Source organism: Cervus elaphus, chromosome 5 (genome assembly GCF_910594005.1).
Source record: "Cervus elaphus chromosome 5, mCerEla1.1, whole genome shotgun sequence".
Lineage (NCBI taxonomy): Eukaryota > Metazoa > Chordata > Mammalia > Artiodactyla > Cervidae > Cervus > Cervus elaphus.
The window spans coordinates 125,702,787-125,721,129 of record NC_057819.1 but is presented as its reverse complement, the minus strand read 5'-3'; the positions used below and the strand labels follow the sequence as shown (position 1 = coordinate 125,721,129).

General features: G+C 56.3%; 2 protein-coding genes across 2 annotated transcripts; one reads left to right on the top strand and one right to left on the bottom strand.

Annotated features, from left to right (window-relative positions):
- Positions 1–194: 194 nt before the first annotated feature.
- On the top strand, positions 195–4,025 carry SYNGR2 (synaptogyrin 2). Its single transcript, XM_043905367.1, has 4 exons — positions 195–360; positions 2,206–2,443; positions 2,775–2,914; positions 3,005–4,025. Exons 1-4 carry the CDS (start codon positions 262–264, stop codon positions 3,200–3,202), a joined length of 675 nt encoding a protein of 224 aa, XP_043761302.1. The 5' UTR covers positions 195–261; the 3' UTR covers positions 3,203–4,025.
- Positions 4,026–5,068: 1,043 nt separating this feature from the next.
- Positions 5,069–18,328, bottom strand: TK1 (thymidine kinase 1). The gene is made up of 7 exons (XM_043905366.1): positions 18,144–18,328; positions 17,996–18,027; positions 16,838–16,948; positions 13,791–13,884; positions 6,596–6,685; positions 6,181–6,300; positions 5,069–6,007 (listed from the first exon to the last, which is right to left on the bottom strand). Exons 1-7 carry the CDS (start codon positions 18,207–18,209, stop codon positions 5,807–5,809), a joined length of 714 nt encoding a protein of 237 aa, XP_043761301.1. The 5' UTR covers positions 18,210–18,328; the 3' UTR covers positions 5,069–5,806.
- Between the last annotated feature and the right edge of the window lie 15 nt (positions 18,329–18,343).

Here is an 18,343-nt window from a genome sequence, read left to right as displayed (position 1 = left end):
CCCCCAGCCGAGACGTGGGCTGGACAATGAGCCCGCGACCGCTGGACTGACTTCGGTGACTGGCAGCGCAGGCCAGGCCAGGCCAGGCCGTCGGGGCCCCGCAGCCGCCTGGGCACCGCCGCTCGCCTTGGGCGGAACTTTGCCCTCGGTCCCTGGGGCGGCGCTGGCCACGCCCCCGGGGGAGGAGTCGAGTCGGGGGCGGGGAGGCCGCCTGGCTCCTCGGCGGTCCGCGGCGGCGGCGGCGGCGGCGGCGACGGCGACATGGAGAGCGGGGCGTACGGCGCGGCCAAGGCGGGCGGCTCCTTCGACCTGCGACGCTTCCTGACGCAGCCGCAGGTGGTGGTGCGCGCCGTCTGCTTGGTGAGCCTGGGTGCGGGGCCGCGGGGACCCTACTTCGTCGCCAGGCCGGGGGCGGCGAGGGCGGAGGGGGCCTCCGCGCGCCGGAGAGCGCGACAGGTGGTAGGGGCCGAGGCCCGGGGGTGAAAGCGGCGCGCGCGGGGCGGGCGAGCGGGGCCCGGGACCCTACAGCGGCGCACCACCGCCCGCACCCCGGGGCCCCGCCGCCCACCCCCACTCCGATCCCCGCCGCCCCCCACCCCGGGCCCTGCCACCCCCACCTCCCGGCCCGGGCACCGGGTGGCCCGGGAGGCGCCGCCGGGAGCAGGCCCGTCGCCCTGCTGGCAGTGGGAGGAGCTTGAGGCGGCTCCAGGACAGGTGGCCAGCGTGCCACGACTCCCAGTCTGGGGGAATTCATCAGGAGGGGGGCTTTCCGAAGCCACGTGGGGTGCACGGGGTTGCGGGGGAGGGCCTGGCCACCCTGAAACAGAGCCTGTCTTCCACTCAAGAGCAGCCCATGGGTCTGCTTCCCCACCCAAGGTCAAGTGACTCTAGTCTGTGCCCCTCCCCCTGAGCTGGGTGAGCCGCTCCAGCACCAGGTTACTGGGGCAGGGGGTTGGTGGGAGGTCCCCTCCTCTTGGACAACCAGAGCTCAAAGCTGGACATGGTGTTAGCCAGCCCGCAGGCAGAGGGCTGGGCCTACAGTAGCCACTCTGCACCTGCCTGGGGCTGAAGCCCTGTGAGTTGCCCTGGTGACACCCTCATCCGCACTCTGCCTGACCTGTGGGGTCCGACCCCAGGAGCAGATGCCCATGTTTCGAGATGGCAGTGCCAGGAGTCAGGCTGGCACACTGCTCCCAGCATCCAGAGTTCCGGCTTCATCTTCAGCTGAGGGTGGGGCTTGTGACTGCCAGCTCTGGAGCCTATTGAGAGGGCCTTGTGCAGGCAGGCAGGGCAGGCGGGGGAGAGGCCTGGGCTAGTCCCAGAGGGAGCCAGGTGTCCGGACTCATAAGGCAGGGTGGGGCGGTAGCCTTTCAGTTTGGGGTGGAGACAGATGATGTGAGGCTGCTCCCAAGGGCCCGGAGCCCCTCCCAGCGTTGTGGCTGGTGCACCCTCTTGACCCCCTACCCCAGTGCCTCCAGGGTCGAGTACAGAGCTGTGTCCACAGGCCTGCTGGGCAGACCCGCCTGATGTGCCCTGTGTGGGTGGGACCCGCTGTAGGCAGAAGCCAACAGGGATTCCCTGGGAGGCCAGGGGACAGGATGCCAAAGAGCCCAGAATTCTTTGTAGGAGGAAAACTGGCCAAACGGGGGAGCCCAACCTGGAGCAGGGAAGAGTCAGAGGGGGCTGTGGGAGTTGGCAGTCTGCGGACCCGATTTCAGTTCAGAGGCCTGGTTTTCCTGAAGTGGGAGGAGTTCTCCATCACTGGGTGTTCAGGCCGAGGCTGGGCGCTGGAGAGGTGACTCAGGCAGGTGGTGATCGGGGGTGAGACTCCAAGCTTGGGTTTCTCTGACTTTGTGAGCCATCCTGCTTAAAACTCACTAAAAGTGGGAGTGGTCAGGCAGAGCCATCCCCCAGGCAGACAGCGGGGTGGGCAGTCCCCACCCAGGAGATCCCCCTGCACTCCCCACTGTTCTCAGTCCAGGAATCCCCAGTCATGCCCCTCATGACGGATGTCTGGAGAAGGGAGTGGGGAGGGGACTTGCTCCTCAAGTTCAGGAAGGACTGGGTCGCTGACCTCCAGCAGGGGAACAGCAGGAGCGGCAGAGGCCAGTGTCCCCTCCCGTCAGGGTCCCACTCCATGTGCCGCCTGGGGGTGTGGCCCACGAGGGTGGCGGTCACTCAGCTCTTCCCCCGCCTCCTGCTCAGGTCTTCGCCTTGATTGTCTTCTCGTGTATCTTCGGCGAGGGCTACAGCAACACCCACAATTCCCACCAGCAGTACTGCGTGTTCAACCGCAACGAGGATGCCTGCCGCTACGGTGCCGCCATCGGGGTGTTGGCCTTCCTGGCCTCAGCCTTCTTCTTCGTGGTTGACGCCTATTTCCCCCAGATCAGCAATGCCACTGACCGCAAGTACCTGGTCATTGGTGACCTGCTCTTCTCAGGTATCGGCCAGCTGCCTGCACCTCCATTTGATCTTGGGGTAAACAGGAGCAGCAGTGTTCCCAGAAGCTCTAGGGGTCTGTGGCTGAAGGCTGGGGAGGGGTGGGAGCAGCCCCGGGTCCCCCCACGCCCGCAGTCAGGCTGGCACTCACCGTCCGCTGAAACCCCCTGGAGCTGAGTGGGGCTTGAAGCAGAGCCCTAGAGAGGGCATCCTGTCCCCACTCCAGCTTCTGCATCAGCACCTCTGCACCCCGGGAGGCTTCTCGCTCCCGGGGGCCCCTGTCCTCCCGCCGCTCCATGGAGCTGACCCTCCCCTCCCTGCCTTCGCCCCAGCTCTCTGGACCTTCCTGTGGTTCGTTGGGTTCTGCTTCCTCACCAACCAGTGGGCGGCCACCAAGGTGGACGACGTGCGTATAGGAGCCGACTCAGCCCGGGCGGCCATCACCTTCAGCTTCTTCTCCATCTTCTCCTGGGTAAGTGGACCCTGGGCGGGCCAGGGTCCTGGTGTCTCTGGCGAAGGGTGGTGCAGGGCTGAGGAACCCAAACCTTGGGGCTCCCTGCAGGGTGTGCTGGCCTCCCTGGCCTACCAGCGCTACAAGGCTGGAGTGGATGACTTCATCCAGAACTACGTGGACCCCACTCCAGACCCGAACACGGCCTACGCCTCCTACCCAGGTGTGCCCGCGGACACCTACCAGCAGCCGCCCTTCACCCAGAACGCTGAGAGCACCGAGGGCTACCAGCCGCCCCCTGTGTACTGAGCTGCCGCGGGGATGGTGTGCGGAGGGAGGAGGGCGCCTGGGGGCCTCCCCTCCTCCCCAGCTCCTCCCCCAAGGCTCGGCTCCTAGAGCCACCGGCCCCTCTCAACGCACCTGGCTCCTGTCCGAACTGACACAGGGCCTGGAGAGAGCGCCCTGAAGTGCCTGTGCCCCAAGGGCTTCACCTACCACTCCTCGAGGGCATTTTTTTAGGAAAGCGTTTTTTAGCTAGACACGTTTTGTTGCTTTTAATGACCGGCATCCCCACCTGGAATAGCTCCAGGCACCCGATGTGCTGTTTTGACAAGTGCCTTAGCTTCTCCCCAGCCCAGGAGCCGGGCCCACATCCAGGCGCCGGTGGCCGCAGCCATCTGGGGTTCTCTGCCAAAGACGAGGCTGCGGGGCCTTCTCCTGGCTCCTGCCGCGGGCGCTGGGCCAGGGCTTCTTCCCTCCTCGCTCAGGTTTGTTCCGCCCCAGCCCCCTGCCCGCTCTGCGGGCGGCCGGCCGGCCGTGCTCACTGCTGAAGTGTCTGCTCGCTTGGACCTGTGGTCACTCTGTGCCAGTGCCTCTGGGTCACCTTCCTGGCAGCCGAGGCGGACTCAGGCAGCTGTCTCAGATCCCGCCCTGTGGCCGCAGGGAGGGGCTTTGCCTGACAACACCCAGCTTTATGTAAATATCCCAGCTCTGTCAGGAGGTGTGGGATGCACCCACAGCCCCTAGGCTGCTCTGAATGTATATTACAAAGCCTTGGGGGAAGGACGCACAGCACCCTTGGATTCTGTTAGACTAATTCTGGAGATGGAATAAATGGTTTTCTCATTCATAATCTCCATGTCATTGGCGGGGCCTCTCCTGGGGGCTGGGAGGAAGAGAAATTCCACCGAGGTCCAAGCTGTGGCTGAGGCCCTATGGAACCTAAGTTGTGGCAGCCTGCCCCTCCATTGTGCCCAGCAACTCCCCCCACCCCCACCCGGCCTGGGGTCTCATGCCTCATACCGCCCTCCATCAGCATCTTAAAATAGCAACTGTGCTCAGCTTGTAAACAACACAGCTCTTCTGGGCCGCCTTGCCAGGGTCCTGGCATGCCCCAGGAGGGGCAGGGGTCCTCTGCTTCCTGTAGTCAGGGCTCAGAACCCCTGCAGCCTGTCTCAGACCCTTGGGGAGCCGGCCTAACTGCCCAGCCCACGCCAGGGAGCAAGCTCCACTCAGGAAGGAGGCCAGGGCCCCCGAGGCAACTCTGGACTTCCCCTTTCGAGCAGTGAGAGGGAGCTGTCAAAAGTGGGCCCCAGTAGTTTCAAAATCCTGAGTAAAAACTCACAGGGTTTGGGAATTAAGGTCTGACCATGGTACTGCACCTCTGTAACCTGAGACCAGCCACAAGCCAATGGGAGGGAGAAGCTGAGGTAAGGGTGGGGGGACTCAGACCCCATCTGCACGGGACAGACCCTCAGCCCAGGCCTACCCCACCCTGGAGCACCCTCACCTTCCCATAAGCTGCCCACAGCCAACGGGCTGTGGCGGAGCCCAAGGCACAGCAGAGCTGGTCTTCCTGGCTCCTGAACGGTCAAGTGTCTGTTTCACAAACTAAAACCTGACCTCACAGCCTCAGCTGGCAGCACAGACCAAGGCTTCATCTTTCCAACCAAGCCACAGGCTCCTGCATCCATCTTGACCTGAAACCCGCCCAGACAGAAGAGCAGGCAAACATTCCTCTTAGAACACTTGATGATCATCTCTCAGTTAAAAAGATTTGTGGTTAAGGGGTCAGGAGTACTAGAAAAAGATTTGAAAGGAAATCCCCATACCTGAATCATGTCAGAGGTGTCTATAGTGAGACCCGGGGAATCCCAGACAGTTAAAAGAGAAATATGCTTTTACCAACCAATAAATTTTAATATTAGTTATCAGTTCCATACACACACACAGCCCCCACCTCCTTAGAAGACAAGCCCATGGGAGCTGAGCCCCAGAGTAGGGTAAGTGTCACCCATGTGGAAGAAGCTGTAATTCCGGAGAAAATGATCGCCAGATCAGGAAGGGCTTTCAGCCCAAAAGGAAATAAGAACAAGTCCAGCCATCCCCAGGGTCAGCCGGGAGCCGGTCCCAGGCTGAGGGACCAAGTCTTTGCGTGGGAGGAGGCCCATGCTGAGCCAGAGGAGCTGGGGTATGGACTGCCCTGTGAGAACAGAAACTCAACAGCAAATGCCACAAAGGGGGAAGAAGCCGGCGACGCCGATGTCACAGCAGCTTGCGGCTTGGCCTCACCCCAAGAGGGACGGCTGCAGCGGCCAGACCCCGCCTCGCAGGGCGGCCAGCTCCGGCCTGGGGAGACTGCGATGGCCCCGCAGCCGGGATGGGAACTGAGAAAAGCCAGTGGGCAGGCAAGGAGGGAAGTGTGCAGTGCAGACCACCAGCCGCTGCCTTGGCCTGGGAAAGGGCGCAGCAGCCAGCCGATGGCTGGTGAAACCTCCATCCCCCCAACACCACCCCACCCTCAACTTCCTCCTCCAAGAAGGTCGGGCAGCGCGCGGGCGTCCGCCAGGGGGCGACCGCGGGCAGGGGGAGCAGGTGGCCGGTGAGTGCCCGCCCCGGGGAGGGGCCAGTGCCTCAATTGGCCTGACTGCACTGCAGGATATGAGGGGCAAACAGCTTCCGGGCTCCTGGGGCCTCCGCGGGCTTTACCAGCGTCATCGGGCAGTTCTCCTTATTCTCTTCGCTGTCTAGCATGGCGGGCTGACCTGAGGCCTTCTTGAAATAGCACAGGCGGCACACGGAGTGGTACTTGTCCGCTCCTCCGATGACCTCGACCTGACCATAAGACAGGAAGAACCTGCACTGAGCGGGGGGCGCAGCGCCCCACCCCTCACCCCTGGGAGAAGGCAGAGGGCGGCTACGTCCTTCTCCACACCCAGCCTCTTGGTGTAGGCGCCCCTCCCTGCCCCCCACCCGCCCATCCTTTGGAGAAGGTGGGGGGCAGCTACCTCCTTCTCCACGCCCAGCCTCTTGGTGTAGGCGGCCTCTCGGAAGCACTCCATGCACACCGCCGTCAGCTTGACCACGCTCTCCGCCAGGGGCACCAGGTTCAAGATGGTCCCAAAAGCCTGTACTGGCCACAGAAAGACGGGTGCACACTCATTTCACCGGGTGGGCTTTTCCTAGAGCCCCTGACTCACAGCCCTGAAGCCAGGAAACTAAGCCTGGACCTTGGCTTCCCCCAGAGCACCAGCCAAGGCAGGTGGAGTCAGGGTCACCCCCGGGAGCTGGGTCTGGCTGGCCTGAGTGCCTGGGCTCGGGCATGGTGTGGGCATCCAGGGCGGGCTGGGCTGTCCAGTTCTGTGCCCTGCCCAGGCCCCTCCGTCCCCAGTCCCATCCCAAGACTTGGACCAAACACTTCACCTTCCTCTGGAAGGTCCCATCCAGTGCAGCCACGATGACGGTCTTCCCCGAGTTGGCCATGTTTTCGCAGAACTCCACGATGTCAGGGAACTGGGGGAAAGGGTGAGAGGAGGAGGAGGGAGTGAGCTTCTGCCCTGGGTAGCAGCTTCCGGGAGCTGCGGACACGCCACCAGGCCCAGAAGCTCCAGCTACCCGGGTCGGCGTGCAGCTGAGACAGGGCAGCCCCAGCCCTCCCACCCGGCACACGGCCTGAACACCCACAGTTGCCCGACTCGCTCCCCCATCGCACCAAGTTTCCACAGCAGAGCCAGGCCGTGCTCCAGGCTAGGCGCCCGGACCTGCCACCAGGGTGATGCAACCCAGGTGGAGAGGCCGTCTGCCACCACAGTGGACCAAAGCTCAGATCCGACACTGCCTCGGGCTTGAACCCGGTTCTCGGTTGGACCCATTCATTAGCTGTGACCCTGGCAATGATTTCACGTTCCGGAGCCCAGGAAAAGGCAAGGAAGGCCCTTGGTGATGTTTAAGGATTAAGGACACTCAAATACCTCATTACATATGCTATTTGGCTGAGAGGCAGGCTCTGTGTGTTTGCTTTTGTTTTTTTCTTCTTTTAAACATAATGTGCCGTGAGATGCCTGGAGAAGGGGTAGGAGTTCCACTGGCCACTTACAGAGCAGGATGGCTCAACACACCACCTGCAGAAAGTCACTTACTTGGTAAATCAAATTTCATTTCAAGTGGCCCAAGGGGCCACTACTTAAACGAATCCTTTGGTGACCTTTCACTGGTCAATCATCTATCTGGTCTGTGGGTTGGGTGAAGTGGGGAGTTCGAGTGTTTGGGCAAAGGGTCTCTCTCCAAGCCACTCGTGGAGGTGTATAGTTACAAGACCTGAGGGTTCACCCATAGGAGGACCAGGACAGGGCTTAGAGAACCCGGAACAGTTCCAGCAGGATTCACGAAAGCCAGATCTGACCGCCCTCTGCAGGGTTTGCTGAGCCTGTGCTATGGAAACAGCACGTCCCATCCTGAGGCTCCAGCCTGGCTCCAGGTGAGGCCCCTCCTCTTCTCTAAAGGACTCGCTAAGGACTCGCTCCTCACAGATCACAGAAATGTAGCCCTCAGCCTGCAAGGACCCGTCCACCAGTGCCCCCCACCCCCACCCACGTTGTCACAAACAAAACTGTTTCTAGACATTGCCAGAAATCCACGGGGATGGCGGGGGGCAGAACCACCCTGGGAGGAGCACCCTCTTCATCCTACCCTCCCTGTCCAGACATGGTCCCTCCACACCAGGGTTTGGGGACTGCGAGGGGTCCTCCACCCTGCCTCCTGCAGTGATGCCAGTGATGAGAGAGCTCAGTTCTTCCACCTGAACTTTGTGCCCTGTTCACATGCCACCCCGCTCTCTGCCCAAACACTGAACCCAGGGCCCCCCGCAGGGGTTCCTGGATGATCCAAGGTACAGTCAGAGCTGCCCAGGTAGTCTGCAACATCCCAGAAGGCCCACTGGTAACCAACTAGGTTACTGACGTTTATTTCTGTCACCATTCATTTTTTTAGGTTATGTTATGGGTTGACTCGTGAACCCTTCCACCCCCACCACCCCTCTCCCCGCCAAATCCTTATGCTGAAACCCTGACCTCCAATACCTCAGAATGCGACCTTATTTGGAGAGAGAGTCTTTGCAGAGGTCATCCAGTTAAAGCAGGTATGTAGGGTGGGCCTCACTCCGGTATGAATGGTGTCCTCGCAAAAAGGGGAAACTTGGACCCAGGGACAGACAGAGGAGAAGATGAATGTGAAGATGCAGGGAGCAGATGGCCACCCACACACCGAGGGGACCGGCCTGAGACAGACTCTCCAACTCTCCCTCGCGGCCTCAGGGGGAACCTGCCCTGCCCACACCTTGATCTTGGGCTCCCAGCCTCCAGAGTTGTAGGAAATGAATGTCTGTGGTTTAAACCGCCTGGTCTGCAGTGCATGTTACAGCAGCCAGAGACCCCAGTACAGGTTACATTTAAAGCGGGACTTCAGAGAACCTAGCAAACGAATTTTCTTGGGAGATAAAAATGATCACCACGGGGGATCCAGCGAGAAAAGCAACAGGAGGGGTTTCTCGACAGTGACAAGCCTGCCCATGTGATTCATCTGCTGGTCCAGCACCAGGGCTGACCTGCCGAGAACCGCTTCCTGAACAAGGTGTGATGGGTGGGGGAGAGGACCGAAAGCTGTGGAAGCGGAGATCAGGCAGCCAGGAAAGAGATTTGCCCTTGTCGTCATGTTGCTGAGAGGTGGCGGCCTCGTGATGCTCGAGGGAAGCACCCCGGCCCTGCCCAGGCGGAGACCTCACTTCCTGGCAGCCCGGCTGGCGTTGAAGGTTGCAGAGGCCACAGGAGGGGATGGGGCGAAGGATGTGACAGTGAAGGATTCAGCCGCTCTACCTTGAATGGTAAAGACTAAATGAGATGCCCAGACCAAATCCAGAGGCAAATAAACCAGGAAGAAGTATTTACAGCATGTAACAAAGTGGTACTGGTTATATCACACGTCCTAGAGGAAAGACAACCCAAGAGGAGGCTCTTTACAAAAGGAAAAATACAGGGAAAACAGTGTCAGCCACCCAGGAAGAAAAGAGAAAGGCAGGCAGAACAGAATATGTGCGTGCAGCCACCGCCCCCTGCCCTCCTCGGGGGATGTCTGCAGAGACCCGGAGTTTCCCGCCCCCCTCTCGCAATCCATCCATGCCCCTCCGGCAGAGGACCATCCTGGGCAGCTTCCAGGCTCTCCCAGGGTTAAGGCTGAAGTCCTTCCTGCTGACCAGGCCAAAGCCCCTGATCTGGAGCACACTCTTGCCTGGGAACTTCACCCCACTTTCCTTCCAGCCCCTTTCTGACCGTTCTCATAAAGCATAATCTCCACTGGGGCTCCACCTACTCAAACGGCTTTTCTCTCCCCTAGTTGCCAAAACTTTTACATATCTCTTTCCCCCAGCTAGAATGGAAGTGCAAGGGCGAGACCCTGGCTGTACCCCCAACACCTAGAACACGGATGCCGGATGGCTCAAGCTCAGAAAACACTGGATGAATAAGCTCGACCTCTTGACCAGTGATTCCAATACACCAGATAAACCCCAATACACCAGACGACAGCCCGAGGTCCACCCACACGTCCATCACAGCCTTTAAGTGCCGCACCCAAGGGGGCGGGTCATGCAAGACATGGTACCTTCCTAAGGACAGGTGTCTGTTGATGTGGTCACAACACGTGATATGAGCCCGATCTATAAGTAGATATATATGTACGGAGACTAGAAGGATGCAGACCAAGATGTTCTGTGATTTTTGTTTTGTTTTTCTGAGCAGCGAAAAAGAAGGGCAGGGCAGTGGGAGGACCTGCCTGCGTTCACAGTGGGCCTCGGGGTTGCTGTGCTGAACAGAATTAATTTCATACAACTAATTTCACAGAATTAATTTCATGAGCTTCTGGCTCAGTCACACAAGACAAAACCACACTCCTTCTCGGGAATTCCCTGGGGGTCCAGTGGTTAGGATTCAGAGCTCTCACTGCCATAGGCCCCAGTTCAATCCCTAGTCCAGGAACTAACATCCCACACGTGTTGCATGGTGAAAACAAACCAGACCCCTCCCTAAGCATGTCTGAGCACAGAGAGAACGTAAGCATCACCTTGGCTACGGGATACCAAATGTCCCCCCTCCTGGATAAAGGAGTGACCCCTGCTGCTTCGGCCTCCTGGTCCACCCTCCCTACAGGTGACGTTTAAGATGCTGGTCAGAATCATCGCCCTTCCCAGGATACCAAATCAAAAGCCAAACCGACCTCCAAAACCCTCCCCAGAATGACTCGATGCAGCCCCCATTTCCTAATAACCAAGCCCTCACCCACACCCCCCAGTTCTCATGTCGGTGTCTCCCTGCAACTACAGTCCCCAGTTGTTCAGTTCTGGGGCTATTCCTGGTGGTCCCTGGGCAGAAGACGTTGGTAGTCAATTATGGACTTTCTTCTTAAGTACAGTCCTTCCTGACTTCCTAGATGACCCCCCTTCCTACTTGTGGTAAAGCAGAGATAAGAACGGCACTCAGGGTGATACCGCGAGGCTGGCATGCCCAGGAGCCAGCTGCCCACCTATCACTGTACCCTCAGCTGATAGCTTGGGGACTTCAGACACACCCCTCCCTGACACCCCGTCTGCATGGAAGGATGAAGGAAGGGAGGGGCAGTCCTTCTGTTGGGTCCCATGTTGAGAGGCAGCCCCTGGGACCCCAGACTTCTTTCTCAGCAAGACCCACAGGGGTGAGGACAGAACAGAAGACCGGCGATGTTTCTATAGGGAGTTTAATAAATACTTATGATGGAAACTCAACTGTGACTTTCTGGCCAGGGAGGAAGCAGCCATAGAAACACAGAATAGAACTAGGGGTCAGGTGGCCCACCAGCTCCCTAACCAGGGCACTTGGCTCTCAACCAAGGAGGTGTCAGAAGAGGAAGGTCCCTGCCAGGGTGTCCAGCTCAGCCCTGAAAACACACTTTACCTACAGCCAGGGAGCAGAGTGGTTAGCAGGCACACACTGGGCCTGAAGGGCATGAGAGCCTCCCCAAAGCTCACAGTCCTTGTTCTGAGAGCCACCTCCCCAAAACTGACCCAGGCTCCCCAGAGCGTTCCGGAGATCAGAGTCTAGAAGAGAAAGGGAAGAGCTGCAGCCCTGTTCTCACCCTGAACCCCCCTCTTACCCCAAGTCCCTCCACCATGAAGCCACAAGAGAAAACATAAGTGTACGCGTGTGTGTGCATGAAGAGGCCAGCTAAGACACAGCTGTGTTCAGAAGCAAGCTGACCATCTCCAGAGGCAGAAATGCAGTGGACACAACAAGGTGGGTGAACAGATGAGACACACCGAAAGATACACCCCATGTGGGGATAGAGGACCCCCAGTCTCAGGTGGGAGGGAAGCCGGGGGCTGTGATCACCAGAACAGAGCCTGAGACATCCCTGTAGGACATTACAGCCGAGCCACTGGCTCCACCCTGCCCTGGGACCTGGAAGGCAGGGCAGGCAGATTGCCGACCACTCACCTAACACAGAAAAGTGTTTCCTTAATTCTCTATTTCCTCTTCCTCCAGGGCATAGCACTGGACCAAATGTACAGATAAGGGAACCATATGCCAAAACTCCAGTGGTGGGAAGGCAGCCGAGGCAAGGCATGCACGCAGACCCTGGCACACGGAAACCACCCAGGGACCCACTGGGTTCTAGGGACCCCCGGGCTCTCCCCTCTCTCCCGTCAGCATGCGGCCACCCGGACTGATCTTGGAAGTCACGTGTGAAGACAGGAGCCTCGTTGGCAGGCCATCCCACCACTGATGACTTGGAATAAATTTCTTTCATGGTAAGTAAGCTACTGAAAATTTGGGTTTATTTGTCATAGGAGCTCACATTACCCTAAGGTAATGGCTGGAGGTGGGGGTTGAAGTAAACTCCCTCAGGAGTTTTAGTTGTATCCATTTAAGACGCACTTGCAAAAGCAAAACATTGCAAAACACTGGAAAGAAACTAAGATCACAAGAGACAACCCAGAAGCTCAGCCTGAGAACACGCTCCTAACGACCCGGATGCAGAGTGAGCTGGAAACGACTGTAAAAGGAGGTTTCCAGAAAGACAACGGAAGGAACAGAATTGATTCTTAAACAAGAGTATCTAAATGTCCATCAACAGATGAGTGGATAAAGAAGATGTGGTACATATGTACAATGGAATATTACTCAGCCATTAAAAAGAACAAAACAATGCCACTTGCAGCAGCGTGAATGGACCTGGAGTGAAGTCAGAGGAAGACATCACATAATATCACTTATATGTGAAGTCTAAAAAAAAAAAAACAAGGTACAAATGAACTTATTTACAAAAAAGAAACAGAGTCACAGGTGTAGAAAACAAAGTTATGTTTACCAGGGGGCATGAGGTGGGCGAGGATAAACTGGGAGGTTGGGATTGACATATACATACTGCCATATATAAAACAGAGAGCTAATAAGGACCTCCTGCACACCACAGGGAACTCTACTCAATGTTCTGTAATGGCCTGTGTGGGAAAAGAATCAATAAAAAAGAGTGGCTGGATGTATACCTGTAACTGAGTCACTTTGCTGTATGCTTGAAACTAATACACTGTCAATCAACTCTGCTCCAATAAAGCGAAAACAAACAAAAAACCCAAGAGCAGATTGTTACATAAGCCACACCCAGTACAAAACAGGATCAATAAAAATAAGACCTCCCTGGACCACACTGTTCTGAGAGGGAATAGACAGGTTCCCTGCCCAGGAGAGTGATCAGAGAAGCCTTCTCCTGAGCTCCAAGGCATGCGGCTGCTGCTTTTCCAAAGCAGCAAGGGGAAATACTGGCCAAGTGCCACCCCGATAAAACTAGAAAACAAAATAAAGCCATTTTCACATCAAGACTGGGAGAGCTTCCAACCAACACAGCCTGGCTGTAAGAACTACTAAAGGATGTGTTTCAGTAGGAGGAAAAATAAACCCATAAAGAATAAGCAAGAGGGACTTCCCCAGTGGTCGAGCGGCTAAGACTGTGCTCCCAATGCAGGGGGCCCGGGTTCAGTCCCTGGTCAGGATACTAGATCCCATATGCCACAACTAAGACATACCACTGCCAAATGAATAGTTAAAAAAAAAAAACAAAAAAAAAAACAAGCAAGAAGCATCAATGAGCCAAACCAAACCAAACCCTTCCTTCTGGTATTGAGAAATCAAATTTTTTTGTTCATCATAATTTTTTTTTTTAAGGTACAATAAATTCCATGTAACAGTAACACAGAGGGACTCCCCTGGTGGTCCAGTGGCTAAGAGTCTGTGCTCCCAATGAAGGGGGCCCAGGTTTGATCCCTGGTCAGGAAGCTAGATCCCCCATGCTACAATGAAGACTGAATGAGACCCAAGCAGTCAAATAAATAAATATTAAAAAAAAAAATAACTCAGTAACACAGAAAGCAGGAAGGAGAATTCAAAGGGTTTTCAGATACTAGTTAAAGCAAATTAACTTAGCAATATTTACCTTTAAAGATCAGAAATAGAACCAATAACCTCCAAACCAGCAGAGGAAAAAGGGGGACTTAAGGGGTTCATAGGAAGAGCAATGTCAGGACACGTCAACTTACAAACTGCCCTTCGTCGATGCCTATGACAGCCACGCCCTGGGCATCCTGGATCACGTCCCGGAGCAGACAGGCTGGCAGGGCCTCCATGGTGTTCCTGGGGACAGAAAGCCAGAGTGTGGGCAAGGTAGGGGAACCCGAGGAGACCCGGAACCAAGACGAGGGGCTAGGGAAGCGCCTCACGACCACCCTCTCCCTGCAAAGCAGGTCGAGCCATCTGCCTAGAGCTTCGAGAAGTTACTGCCCGTGGGAAGGCATCTGGGGAGGAGAGTAAAGGTCTCTGTTCAGAAAACCAGTTATTCAACACGAGCTATTTCACTTCACGCTTTGGACTGGAAATTAGCAATGCCCAATGTAAAAGGTCAACCTGGATGCCAAGCTCTTCTCTGCTGTGTGTGTGTGTGTGTGTGTGTGTGTGTGTGTGTGTGTGTGAGGGCCGGGGCACAGAAGGGGTTAATTCATCAGGTACAGTGTCCAGGGCCCATGATGCTTTGGGGATGAATGAAATCTTTTAATTCTCTTTTAAAACTCAGAATAAGGGGCTTCCCTGGTGGCTCAGTGGTAAAGGATCTGCCTGCCAGTGGAGGAGGCACAGGTTCGAGCTCTGATCCTGGAAGACCCCGCGTGCTGCACGGCAACTGAGCCCGTGAGCCACAGCTACTGAGCCTGTGCCCTGGAGCCTAGTAGCTCCAACGACTGAAGCCCGTGTGGCCCGGGAGAAGCCACCCCAGTGAAAAGCCTGCCCACCACAACTCGAGAGTGGCCCTTGCTCGCCTCAACTAGAGAAAAGCCTGAACAGCAAGGAAGATCCAGCCCAACAAAAAATAAATAAATAAAATTATTTTAAAAAAAATCAGAATGTGACTCAGTCTGATTTTTGTCTTTCTAGCAATGTAGTCAGAGTATAATTTTTATTTTTTCTTTTGATAGAGGAAGGGGCCCATGAAAGTCTTACCATGGCCCTGGGCAGACCATTAGCACCAGAATCTAAGACTTGCAGCCCCAAGCGCCAGCAGAGATAAGCTGGGAACACCAACCAGCAGGGCGGTGACCTAGAATTCCCTCCTTTGGACTCCTCTGGCTGATTACAGGATTTCTTACAGACCATAGAGCTATTAACAGGCAGAGTCAAATCCACATTCATGCTTCTGCCTCGTGTTTCCTAAGGGCGGATTCCCACCCAGCAGAGTATGAAAGCGAAAGGCAGCTGTGGGAATGTTCCAGTGCATTAAATGACAGTGAATCCCACCCTGCCCCCACAGCCAGGCCTTCTGGAAGAGGAAAGCTAGTTCTTTGTCTTTTTTTTTTTTTTAAGTTTCTGTTTTTCTACAACGTTATTTTCTTCTGTTTCCATTTCTGCCTGCTCCTCTGAACTAGCCTTGCAAGGGGCTAGGAGCTTCCTGAAGGTTCTGCAGTTTGCAGCTAGAGTAGCTCAGACCATAAAGAATCTGCCTGCAAGGCAGGAGACCTGGGTTTCAATCCCTGGCAACCCACTCCAGTATTCTTGCTGGGAAAACTCCCATGGACAGAGGGGTGGCAAAGAGTTGGACATGACTGAGCAACTTTCACTTTTAAAACTATGCCGTAGTGATTATTTTACCAGTTATCTTATGGTCATCCTGCTTCAAGCTCTGGGAAGAGTGTGAAACTATTTCCTGCATTTTAAATTCCCCACCCTTCCCCAAATAAAGAAAACCAGAATGCAGGCAAGGCAGTAAGCTGGTTCCATCTCTAGCAAGAGCAGCGTCTCTGGAGCGTTGTCACCCTGCCAAACGTTCGGTCTCTGCTGGGGCTTGTCCAGGCCTCACAGCCCATGTCAGAGAGGGTCTGTGACCCTGGGGTGAGCTTGGATTTCACCCCATTGAACAGACTCCAGAAGCTTCACTTCTATTTGCTGCAGCGTTGCCTCTACTAACTGATTGTCCTCCCCTGATGCTCCCCGAGTCCCATGCAGCAGAGGCCTGTGTTTTAGGGATGAGAAGACAAATTTGGAGATGTAAATGACCTATCTGCAACAGACAGTAGGTCGGGGAAATGTCATAATGTTTAACTTAACTCCAAGTCCAGGGCCCTCTAAGCCTCAGCACCTGCCCGCACTGCCATATAAGTACCGCGCGCTAACCGATTGCACCACTGGAGCTTCCCTGCCCGCCTTCAGAACCCCACTCGTTAGCCTATGAAATCACCCAGCCCGTAAAAACTAACCATGCCATATGTTGAGGCCACTCTCTCCTTCTGAGATGGGCCATACTCTGTCTGTGGCGTGTGTTTCTCTCTAAAGAAATCCACCTCTTACCTTTAAAAAAAAAAGCTCCCACCCTGAAACCACACACAGCATGGCCTTGATGCTGGGGGCTCAGGTGGACAAATCTGGAAGACAACAGTGTCTCAGGCTCCAAAATATCAGGCCCCAATCTGCTGCATGGAATGGCAGGAATGGTACTAAATCTCACTTCCCAACTTCAGGCAGCGGACTGAAATGTCCACAGGGCGCAGGCAGATAAACATAAAAGGGGGATGCTCCAAGGCCACAAGACGAGGGGAAGTCAAGGACAAGCCAACTAAAAATTTAAATAAGATTCACTCTGCAGGCCAACAGGACCAGTTTGCACCCTCCATGGAGGTCAAGAACAGCATTTCTTAACCTTGGCCAGATACTACTGACATTTGGGGCTGGATCATTCTTTGCTGTGAGGCGGTCTGTGCATCGTAGAATGTTCAGTGGCATTCCTCTACCGACTAGTTGCCATCATGCCCTTATCTCCTCCTGTGGTTAAAAACTAAAAACATCTCCAGACATTACAAATAGACTCTAGAAGGCAAAATCACCTCCACTGGGTTAAGAACCACTGGGCTAGAGTCCCAAGAAAGGCCAAGTTGTAGGGTACCATGCCAAGCAACTAGGAAAGTTAGCAGATTTAAACAGTTCGTTGTCAGGCATCAGCATTATTAACCATCTGCTCTAAAGAACTCTCACAGTATGTTCTGTGAATTTACACTGGGCTTCTCACAAAAGGTGTGGGGACAAGATGGAAGAGGCAGGGACTGACCGGTCATGTGTGGAGAAGAGGCTGCTGTAACGCGTGTCTTTGGCATATTTGATCACCAGGCACTTGTACTGGGCAATCTGGAAGCGACGGACCCGTCTCATCAGCTCAGTACTGCAAGGGAAGGCCCAAGCGTTAATGTGGACGAGGAAGACCCCAATAGCTCAAGTTGGGCTCCCCACCACCTTCTGGGGGTCTACAGCCTGAGTCCCACCCATGGAGGGGAAGGCCGCAGGGCAGGGTGTGGGGAAGACCTGTCCTCACAGGTCTCACAGAAAGGGCCCCAGCACAGTTTCAGTCTAGGCCCAGGAGGGAGGAGCATGTCTGGGCAGGAAGTCATTCTCTATGGGGAGGGTGTCAAGGAGGGGCCCTCAGGTGGTCCAGGGAGGGGCTGAAGGAGTGATTCTGTCAGGGGCACAGTGGGGTGGGCAGAGGCAAAGACCACATGCAGAGGAGAGGGGTCCAGATTCCATTCCAAAATCATCTCACCCCACAGTTCTTCACCTAATCTGAACGAACAGAACTTTTTGGTGCAACAAGGAAAGCATCAAGTCTGTGTCCACGAGCCCACCCTGAGCCTCACCATCGTGGGCAAGGGCTTTGAGCTGGAGGGATCTCCCCCAGGGCCATGTAGGAAGGGGTCAGGGGAGTGACTGGGAGCTCGCTGGCCCCACCTGGTCTGGGATTGGGTCTATCACTTCAAGGAAGTGAAGGTGCCGGTGGCTTGACTCTGCAGCGTGCAGAGTGACCACCTTCCTGGGCCATCTAAGGAAACAGTCACACTGGAAGGAAGCGACAGACACTGCAGGACGCTCAGGGCCCGGCCACCGTGCACACGCTCTACAGGTGGGGCTTTGGAGGGGCTAAACGATGATCAAACGAGGACCAGCTCCCGGAAGGATGGGTGGTTGCATGGCCCCAAGCGGAGGAGGGTCTGACGGAAATGGGAGGAGCGCCTCCTCCGCGAGGAATTCCACGGAGGAGAGACATTCTGGGCGGGAAAGCGGGGGTCGGGCAGCCGGAGATGTTCGGGGGTGGGGGGGCCGATGCTCTGAGAGGGGCCGCAGGTTCGGGGCGGGGCGGACGGCGTCCCGGGGGGCTGGAGGAGGAGCAAGGAAGCAGAGGAGGTCCTGGGCCACCCCCGTCCCGCAAGGCCATTACCTTTTTCCTGAGAACATGGGTCCGAGAATCACCTAGGAGAAAAGGAGAGGTCACTTCGGGCCCCGGGGCGCACAGATACCCGGGGACCTCCCCTCCTCCACCAGTCACGACTCCGACCCTGACCCCGACCCCGCCCCGGCGCCCGCACCTGGATCTGCCCCCGGGTCTTGCTGGGGGAGCCTGGCAACACGTTGGGCAGGTTGATGCAGCTCATGGCACCTTCAGGGAGATGGCAAACCGAGCACTCTGCGCCGCCGCCGCCTTGCAGGCTCCCGCCGGTTCCCGCGCAGGGCACGTTATCCCTGGCGCGGGCCAATCGGGAGCCAGGGCCGCAGTCCCGGAACCAAT